Source organism: Lineus longissimus, chromosome 3, assembly GCF_910592395.1.
Source record: "Lineus longissimus chromosome 3, tnLinLong1.2, whole genome shotgun sequence".
Classification (NCBI taxonomy): domain Eukaryota; kingdom Metazoa; phylum Nemertea; class Pilidiophora; order Heteronemertea; family Lineidae; genus Lineus; species Lineus longissimus.
In genome coordinates, this window is record NC_088310.1 from 25,372,476 (window position 1) to 25,383,191 (window position 10,716).

At 40.5% G+C, this 10,716-nt stretch overlaps 1 protein-coding gene across 3 annotated transcripts in view; it reads left to right on the forward strand.

Annotated features, from left to right (window-relative positions):
• LOC135484372 (alpha-(1,6)-fucosyltransferase-like) overlaps positions 1 to 7,808 on the forward strand; it is a 35,886-nt gene extending 28,078 nt beyond the window's left edge. For 2 of the 3 annotated variants that reach the window (XM_064765761.1, XM_064765762.1), the window contains 6 exons: positions 593 to 830; positions 1,013 to 1,259; positions 1,503 to 1,679; positions 2,157 to 2,171; positions 2,541 to 2,691; positions 3,014 to 7,808. In XM_064765761.1, coding sequence (XP_064621831.1) covers positions 593 to 830; positions 1,013 to 1,259; positions 1,503 to 1,679; positions 2,157 to 2,171; positions 2,541 to 2,691; positions 3,014 to 3,352 — 1,167 coding nt within the window. In that variant the 3' untranslated portion in view covers positions 3,353 to 7,808. The remainder of the gene's footprint in view (positions 1 to 592; positions 831 to 1,012; positions 1,260 to 1,502; positions 1,680 to 2,156; positions 2,172 to 2,540; positions 2,692 to 3,013) is intronic. The other variant, XM_064765763.1, reaches the window with a different exon arrangement.
• The last annotated feature ends 2,908 nt before the right edge of the window (positions 7,809 to 10,716 follow it).

A 10,716-nucleotide genomic window follows, 5' to 3' on the forward strand; every position in this document is an offset into this window, starting at 1 on the left:
GGTTTCGTCGCTGACTTTGAATATTAATGAAAAATTAACGGCAGTCATGATTTATCCTTATGGAAACCCGATCGCGAGCCAGTATGCTAAAGTTCAAATCAGTTTGTGACGTGATGGCTGATGAATGGAATTATTTCGATCGCATTCAACCACATTAAATCTAGGATATTTGTTGATTAGTTTTGTGTTGAGGATCGAGTCTTATTGATTTCTTATGAATAAATCATAATTGCGGTGTTTGCGGATAATTGTCAGTAATCCTTCAACGGTCTCAAGAGATTAGATTCTGCGGTGACTACTTGTACTCTGGTTGAGGTCGCATTATCATATGATGAAGTATTACTCTTCGTGATTGGAAAGTTCACCTTAAAGTACATTAAAAAAAGCCGATTTCCAAAATTATAATCTAGGGTCGGAGATTGTAGAACTATAATTTAAGGTTAAAGTGGTGTAGTGTAGTTTGTAGTCCGTCACAGTAAGGTAAAGAAAAACTATTATCGTGGTGTAATTAGGGCTGATATGAATTTATTCATTGAATCCCTTCTCAAACAGCATTCGCACAAATTTCTAGTTATTTCTCTTTCTACTTTAGAATCCCAAAGATTGCAAGACAGCCAAGAAAGTTGTTTGCAACCTGAACAAGGGTTGCGGGTTTGGATGCCAGATCCACCACGTGGCTTACTGCATGATCATAGCCTACGGCACAGGGCGCACCCTCGTCCTAGACTCGCGTGGATGGCGCTACTCTCACGGGGGGTGGGAGAAAGTGTTCAAGCCGCTCAGTGACACTTGTCTTGATAAGTCCGGGACTTCCAGTAGAGCTTGGGGTGGTAGGTATGAGAAAGAAAAGAGGTTATCAGGAAAAAGCACACTGAAATTCTTATTGAAATTACTGTTCAGAGCTGTCAAAACTCGAAGTTAAAAGTACACAAAAGTTGTAATTTCACTAAATCATGAAATAAAATGGCCACAAATACTTCTTGGTTTACAGTAATATCCTTTGCCGTTTCAGCTAAGGAGGTTATAGAAAACATCCAAGTGGTGGAATTACCAATTGTTGATAGTTTGCACCCTCGGCCAGCATTCATGCCGTTATCTGTCCCAGAAGACATTGCACCTCGGTTGACGCGTCTCCATGGCAACCCGATTGTGTGGTGGATTGGTCAAGTTTGTCGTTTTCTAATGAGACCGCAGCCACGTTTACAAAAAGACTTAGATTCGATACGGGAAAAGTTAGGATTTAAAAATCCCATTGTGGGGTAAGTACCTGTCATGGTATTCTCGGCAATTGAAAAGTGACGTTTTCAGATCGCCATTTTGTACCACTGGTCTAAATTGGTTGTAGCTTGAAATGGCCGATCACCTTTCTTGGCTATGAGACATCTGTATTAGCCTGATAGCCTGCGATGTAGCAAGGCCAGCAATATGGTTGTACCTGACTGGTCCATCTCCGATAGTTTTACCACTGTTATATCTCTTCATGACTGTTTTCTTTGTTTCAGGGTCCACGTGCGTCGAACGGATAAAGTTGGCACTGAGGCAGCTTTCCATAAAGTAGAAGAATATATGTTGCATGTGGAGGAGTTCTATCGAAAATATGAATTAACAAAACCAGTCGATAAGCGGCGAGTTTACCTTGCATCGGATGATCCATCTGTCCTTCCTGATGCCAAGCAAAAGTAAGTCTCAATTCTTCTTCTTCAATATTTGCTATGCACTGAGAGGTGTTATTCTCAGGGAGTATTCTCCTCTTCAGCCTGAGTCTCCTGGCTTTGAACACTGGAATCCTCTCCTTTCATTTTTGCCGACACAATATATCTCATTGCTCAATTCTGTTGGAGTTGAGCAATGGAAACCTGCACCTCGGTTGGTTGTAATAATGTCAGAGTTATTGCCTCTGGAGACCTATCAATGCCATTTCCAATGAAATTTCTGTGATTATGCAGGACACTGAGATAATAGGACCTCTGATGTAAAAGTCGAGTCATTCTCTTAAGGTCACAGACCTCTTGTGTTTGAGAGATGTCTCTGTAAAGAACTATTTTGTTACCTCTGCGTGTCAATCGGTGATTCTGATAGAGACTTTGTGGTTGTCTCTTTTGAAAATAACCTTCACTCGCCTGTACTAACCATCTAGGTCTCACTTACATTTGAAGAAAATGGTCTGTCAAGTAAGTTATTTCCCATCAGGCTTGTATTGGTGTGGTTTGCATTTGGAGTGGGAAAGAGCTTAAGAGATGAGGGTGCATAGTGGTTAGAGTCCTGGACTCATAATCAGGAGGTCGTGGGTTGGATTCGCTTCAAAGATTTCTGGTTTATGCTTGCTACTTCCAAATTTAACCATTGTTCCAAAGGAAGGTAGAGTTCCTGTTCTTTATAAGAGCTTTGGAGACAGTAGTGCATGATTGGTGGCTTTGACACATATTCTCAGGCCAGTATGAGACTGCCATATCCATCTATATCCAACTCACTATCCTGGTAGATATAATTTTATCTTGCCACATTCAAGTTTTCCTATATTGTCTCTTTGTCAATTTCAGATACCCTAACTATGAATTCATCGGTGATATTGAGATTTCCAAAACTGCTGGTTTGAGCAGCCGGTACAGTGATGCATCCTTGCACGGTATCATAGTCGACATTTATCTTCTTTCATTGTCGGACTTCCTCGTCTGTACATTCTCATCTCAGGTAAGCAAGACTGGAATTGATTGAGAATTTGCACATTTATTGTCAGACCCTCTGATGTTCTTGTGTTCATAGGGATGGAATCAGTACCAGTTCCAGAAAGGACTTGCATCCTACCCTAAAATAGGGTGCAAAAAAGTACCTACAGTTGTATATTGGCAATAATGAAGCCTATGATCACATTATGACACAGTCACGATTCCCAAATTATAGTTTGATTTACTGTTCGCACCGACATTGGTCGATTTAACCTGTAATATGTCTCTGTAATAAAGACACCTCTCACCTGGCTCAATTCTAATGCTTTCAATGTCATCATTTCCAGGTGTGTCGATTAGCATATGAACTTATGCAGACATATCACCCTGACGCTCATGATTGGTTCCGTTCACTCGACGATATCTTTTATTATGGCGGCCAAAACGGGCACGACCAGCGAGTGATTTATCCGCATCAACCAAAAGTCTTCGGAGAACTTGAACTTAAACTCGGTGACCTGATAGGTATTGCTGGTAACCACTGGGACGGTTATTCAAAAGGGACAAATAAACGGACGGGGAAGGTTGGGTTATTCCCGTCGTTTAAAGTGGAGGATCGTGTCGAATCAGTCAAGATGGCGACATTTCCTGAACTTGACGAGGAGGAGGAGGAAAAGACGAGGTGATGACACGTCACCGTAGATAGTAATAGTTCAAATGTGCGTTTTTTATATATTTTTCTATACCCATGATTCTAGTCTACATGTGATCAGTCGCCACACCAGGGAGCATTATGCCATGAATCTGTCATAATATGCATAGTTTGGTTTCAAAATGAGATAAATCCATTTTTGAAATTTTTGACAAATTAGAGATATTTTGGACAGTAAGTCAGTATTTGCATCACAGATTGAAATGGTATATGACATGATTTCAAACTCCTTGTGTCTGCCTGTGTTGATACTAATTATCTGCTCACAGTGTGAGTGCTTCTCTGCATTTGATAGCTTATTATCAAGATGAGTGATTTGCTTCTAGTTTGCTTTGCCTGCAGTACAACACCAGAGTAGCTAACTCAGAAATTTTAGGTATGGCGTTTATCTCGATTTGTAACCAAACTTGTCATCTCATTTTCTTGCCAGTTTGTACTCGATTGAAAATGTAATGAGTTTCTTGTCCCCTTGTGTGGCAGTTGGTCACATTGGAGCTCATTCAAATACACTTGTACATAGAAACTGTTTGTTTGGAAGTTGTGGTAATATATAATAAAATCAAAGGGAAATAGTGAGCAGAATGATGCTTCATTAACCTGATTGATTTTCAAATAAATCCAATTTTTTAGAACGGGATCACTTTATAACTTGTTCACAAGTAACTTGAAGGCAAATAGTCAGGATAGCATGTGATTTTCAAAACTTCAAAAGTCAAAGCGCAATATTGAGACAATGAACTAGCCAGTGACATGTCAAAATTGACTGGTCTAAGTCGATCTCAATGAGAAAGTGATGTCACTTGTTGCCCCTAGTTATTCTCAGCCCCAGGTTTACCGCTACAGGTGGAAACAACTGGGTATTTTTCTGCAGGGTTTGATGCTGTTCAGTGTAACACCATCAATTTTTGTGGTAGGCCATTCAAGAATGTCATTGTGACCATTTTCTGATCTAGTCATATCATGAAAATGCAGATGATTGATTAACGTAAACGCTGTGGCTCTTCTTACTTGAGTGTTAATCATATCCTGCATAGAGTGGTGATCACAAGCTGGGGTCAACAATGGGGGGGGGGGGGGGGGACAGTATCATATGGTTTATGGTCATGTGAGACTAGCCACAGCTATGTGACTTTATACTATTATTATCATAACGTGCAATCATTAACTAATCTGCTGATTTCAACTCAAGATTTCTTCTTCTGCAATAAGCAAGGACCATAACATTGTATATTAGAGTAACTTGTATTCTTTTACCTATTTGAACTGTGAGGATGTTAACACTTTCATGCCAACGTTGCACACCCAACACCCCTTTTCAGACCCCAGGGGAAAAATCGATCAGAGAAAACTGTACAAGGTCAACTGTTTAAAATCAGCTGCTGGGGTATTTACACAGAGAGGTATCTTGGTGAGGTAGATCTAAGTCAGATGGCGCTGAAAGTGTTAACCACTGAGTGTTTTACATGACTATGTTTCACTGCCAATTCCGGTTACTATCAACTCCTAATGAGATAAAATGGAGGAGAACTAGCCCTTCTGTTGTGTTCTATTCACAATATTCTCGAGTGTCTGATGAGAGAACATGGGCAGGGGTAAGCTTTCCCCCATTTCACCTTGCATTATTTATTACTGCTTTAACCATCATGAAATTGACTTGGAAAAAAGTTTTTTCTATCAGGTGTCATTTCTTACCGTAGATGTTGCTACATATAAACAAATACTGCATTGTATGTCAATCCTTACCGTAAACTATTCAGGCACATTTTTGTATGCCAGAGAGAAACATGACAGAAATTGTGCAAATTGCGACAACGACTGTGAAGACTCACATGTATTCGGGGGAGATTGAATTCAATGATATATTTCGGACTTATAGTAGGAACTTAAAATAACATCACAGTAAGGAAGGATAGACATGACACTAAATGTATTTCAAGCACAAATACTATGGTTGAAATATTACTGTCCTTTTGAACATGGGCTGAGCGCAAAACTAGGGTGTGTACATTAAACGTTATTTTGAAAACCCAGTTTATGACTCCAATGGGAATACCATAAGATAAAGTTGTGTTCCAACAGTAGTGTGACCAGCCCCTAGCAGATAGCAGCACCAAACAGTTTTGTAACATTGCACTGATATCTGGGGCTTACTCAATTCATTCAAAATTGTGACTATCCATAGTTTTCGCTCAGCTTGCGGAATTTCGACATTCGTCATCTACTCTGATTCTGTATTATACTCACTTCTGTATTAAGGTATTGTCACCACTTTTGTGCTGCCAACCACCATCTCCTTGGATAAAAAACGGTGTTAAGCTTTAACTGTTACTCTTCGTCGGCTCTGACAAACGAACCTATATTCTGTGTGTTTATTTTTTTTCAAATAAATTTTGTAGCTTTGTTTTTGTAACTTATGAAATGATGACCTAGGATGAAATCATTCCTATAAATGGGACATTATCACCCGGCTGACGACCAACTTTTGTGGCTGCAACCTGGAATCATGAACACCTGCGACAAAATCACTCTGCGATGGTTATTGCAGGTGCCTGTGATCGACAGCTTGCCAGAATATAGAACTAGCGCCGGTCTCCAATTATTTAAGGGTCACTTTTTTACATGCTAAATGTATTGGGATTGCGTTGCGTTTGACCTCAATGTTGATCTTCCTTCAGGTCGTTTGTACTCAAGAATTGGTACAGCACGTGCTCCTTTAGTCACAACTTTTAGTTGTGTTTAAGTCTGCTTATATCTTTTGGTTTCATTTGAGGCACTAGTTGATTGGCCGTTTTACTGACCTAGTACTCTTTTATATGTGGATGAATACATGAATAATGAAGATATTGTTAAAGATAGCTTTATAATGTGAGTGTGTAGAATTGGGGAATAATGTACTAATGGCTACTGTACTTACAGAAAACCCTTCTTTTTGGGTTTACATGACTTATATTCTGATTCTGTCTCTAGTTTACACTGGGAACTAATTCAACAAATTGAGTGACTCTCTTAAAGTTTATTTTGTATTTTGTTTGTATCTGGTATTTATTAATGTAGAAATAGTTTAGTTTTGTCACATGTATCACTAACTACTATCAAAATCAGTCATGACTTAATTCAGGGTTTTTGCATCATTCTGTATACATGTTCACACACTGCTGAAACTGTCAAAAGGAAGTGACTATCAATGATGATTCTTCTAGTCCTGTATGCAGAGTAGGCCTTGGCTCTGCAGGGTATTTTCGCCAACTCAGCCTTTGGAATCTTTTTCTGCCTTGCAAACTAATAATAGTCTTGATGACGTATTCCTCTTAAATCCATTGTTGTAGAGGACACAGAGCTCTCTAGATTTATGGTAGGCCTACAGTAGAATTTTATGTTCCAATCATTGTTATTAGCATTAGTGCATTGCATCACAAGCCTCACGTTTTTCCTAGAACTGCAACTTGCTTGTTATTTTTGTTGTCCTACTCAATTAACTGAGCATTTAACTGGAACTATGATTGTCATAACTCTCAGTTGTGAGGAATATTTTTGGTTTTCGTGATACTTGCTATGCTCTGTCTCAGTCCTGAATATCTAGTCCTCGTAAACTAACTCGTTGTCTCTTTATGTGTTCTCTGCAATCAAAACTTTTTTTCTCTGTCACCATGGTGTGATGGTTTTATGTGTGTATGAACCTAATGGCAAATTTTCATTGCAATTACGGGGTTGAAGAAGTAATTTGAATACAAAACTGTATTTGTATTGGCTAAGATGAATTTTGTAATTTGTGATTTCTAATGATATTCCTATAAAAAGATCCCGAGGTGTGTGTTTGTAACCTTTCTAAACAAAACCATTACTGCTAATATCATTTGTGACCCGCCATGGCAAATGAGTCACATGTCACTCCGAGCTTGACATGTTGAGACGGACTGGTTGTTCATTTCACTATTGTCTGCCTTTTTGAAATCTGAGCATATCAATTTCTTCTATTATGTCCAGGTGTCATTTTAGGCTCATCTTCTGTGCGACATGCGACTCATTTTGCCATGGTGGGTCACATTTGGTCTCTGTCACCTAGGTAACAAAATTAAATGTCATCAAGGATGCGTGTCACATTAAGCTTCATCCAAAGTTCACCTGGGTGCAGTGGTGTTTGCCGCACCCTGTATGATATTGATTGACCCTTTGGGTGCCGGGATGTAACCCTCTGATGAGAGTAATATATGTTTGTTCTAATATACTATGTCAATGCTATTTAACAGTTTGAGGAGCGACTGGACAACAAGCCTAAGAGGCCTATGTGTCGCAGACACATTTCATCCAGATATTTAGCATCTACACTGTATGAGTCTTTGTAATTTGTTGACAACGAATTCTGTATCTCCTAACTTACTGAATCACTTGTTGATGAATGATGCATTTGTAAAGTGTCATTTTGATTAATAAAACTCAAAAAATGTTTGTAATGAAATCAATTGTTATTTTTAGCTCCATCTGTGGATAAAATCAGGCATCTTGTAACGGTAAGACCTAGGCACTAACCTACCCATGTAAAGTAACTGTTTCCGAAAATTTCTTCCTACATTTGCAAAAGAAACTGGGCCTCCGAAAATTTACCCTAGATCTTTTATACAGCTTCTTGTTCAAATTGAATGTAGGTGTAAGTTGATTGAAAATACTTATGTTGTTAAATCTAAAGGTTTGAAGATCAGTGGCTGCAACGATATTTAATCAGAGGGTAAAAGGAAGGCCTCCTATACTAAGCAACTGACAAGGTCAACAGAGGGGTACACCGAACAAGCCCCTGATCCTGCCTGCCACTGGTGAAACTCTTGTCCACCGTTGTTGATCCCATCAAAGAATCATATCTACTGTCGTTTCACTGGAAAGATGGCTTGTGGCTGTGCTGAACCTGTCTTGACAAAGCAAGTCATTATCTCTATCAAATTCCCTTAGTTTGATACTTCCAAAGGCATGAAAACCAATCAATTAAAGGACCCACAGTATGAAATTGGCTTAGGCGACAGTGACGCCGTCTAGTTTCCATTAAATTCGACCTCTCTAATCAGGACACCTCTAGGACAGTACTTGGCAGTCCCAATAGTACCCTTGATAGGGCGGTTTTACCCTACTCCAATTTTTGTTCCCAATCCGTTGCTGTACTTGCAACTCCAGAGCCACACAAGGCTATTTCACCTGCTACACCAGACAACGGTTGTGATCGGCCAAGGACAGTACCTCCTGCTTCACCAGCCAGGTTGTGAGAGATGGGGCTACATCGTAAAGGACATGGGACCATCATGTAGAAATGAGTGGGCTATTTCACCTGTAACACTAGACACAGTTTGTAAAGGCTCCTGTTTCAGCTGCTGTTATGAGAAACGGGGACAACCAGGTTGTAAAAGACATTTGGTAAAGTTTTGAATGATGGGGGTACTCCTCCTGCTTCACCAGCCAAGACCTGTGAAAGTCAGGGGACCACGGTGTGAAAGTCAGCTGTTATACCTCCTACCAACTGCTGTGAAAGACCAGGGGCTACTCGGATACCTCCTGGTCACCAGTCACAAGCTGTGAGCGGTGGGGGACCTAGTTGTGGGAGACAGGACATTTCATTCTACTACACAGTATAGAATACAAACAAAACTATGCAAGCAAAATGGGTTAAAATGACACAAGTAGAATAGCCATCCCCTGCTGTTTTGCATAGTCAAAATTTATCATTTCGTGCAATGTGTTTTTTCAAGACTGATTGTTTTCAACGCTCTTCACTAGGCAATGTGGTGCTTTCTTCAGATTTATCGGATTCTGATTGGCTGAGAACCTGTGTACAAATGTACACTGTACTGCCCGAAAGGTTCATGAAAAAAAATTCGCTAGCGGGACGAATAGTTGGTTGTGACAATGTCTTTCATGACAGGCCTAAGCCTTGTCCATTGAAACATTTGTCTGTGCTTGCTACGAATGGCGCTCGTTCTTGATTAATTCTCTCCGAACGCCCAGTTCATCTCCATAAGTCAACAATAGAGACACAGTCCTGAGAAAAATAGACATCTCCGGCCTAGACTCCTATGCTGTCCATTTCGTCATCCTGATCGTCCACCGGGCGACAGCGCGAAGCCGGTCCACTGCGTTCGGATTGTAACAAACACCTGAGACATTTCTAACATTTCCTCCGCATTGGACGATCTATTTTGTTTGATTACCAAACCCTATGATCATGCCCTGCTTCTAAAACATCGTCTTAAGAGAGCACAATGCCCGTTATATCAGTTAGGTCATGGGGCAAATCCAAGAAGATGTCTTTCGTGACAACATTTCGAGGGGGGGCAGAATGAAATGCCTTTAACATGATGAATTAGGTGATCTAATCACATAATTTAAATGTTCCCACAAAAATAGCTGCATTTCGATCAAATATACTAACTTACAAATTATCCTGTCCCTCCAGTCTGACCACCTGTCCTGTGCCTTCAGTACAACCTGGATGCGACCAGTTTTCGGTTGGGAGACACATTGTACTGTCCCTACAGTGTAACCACCTGTCCTATGTCTTCAGCATAGCCAGGATGTGACCACCTTTCATTCTGAGACGAATTATCCTGTCCCTCCCTGTGGCAACCTGTCCTGTGTCTTCAGCACAGTCAGGATGTGACCAGTTGTCGATCTTTCAAATGGTAGACGAAGTGTGCTGTCGCTCCAGTGTGACCACCTGTCCTGAGTCTTCAGTACAGAAAGGACTTGTCTACTTATCTCTGTCCTGTGTCATTAGTACAGGCATGGTATGAATACTTGTCAGTGTTGCAGAAGAGAGACTATCCTTATCCTTGGGTGTTTTGTGTTTGGCCTGAATGTGCTCTCATGTCCATTCCATCTGGCTGCGATATGGCATCTAGTCCATAGGACGTCCAAGCCACTCAAACCACTTTTGAGGAGATTTGGCTGGGATGTGACTTCTCGACCCACTTGTATGGGCACTCAACACTCTGAATGAGGAGATCAGTCCAATACATTACCTTCACCATCAACATCGAGGTAATATTATAAAGCTGATGTTGTCCGCAAGTGGAATACCAGTATTATCACATCCAGGAAGACAAGAGACCTGATATGCCTTGAGTGAGGACAACCGGGCCCTGAATGGCTAAGATGTGAATATGTCGGTCCTTCAGGTATAACACGAATGAGACTATTGTCCTGATATTTCAGTTGTGCTCTTAGATGCGCAAGTCTTGCCTTTGCTACAAATACCGTTCACAGGACAACAGCCAATATCCCCTACGAAAATGATCAAGGGATTCAACATGGTGAATTCAGCATTCACCATGGTTAAATCGGTGTTTACCATGTTCACCA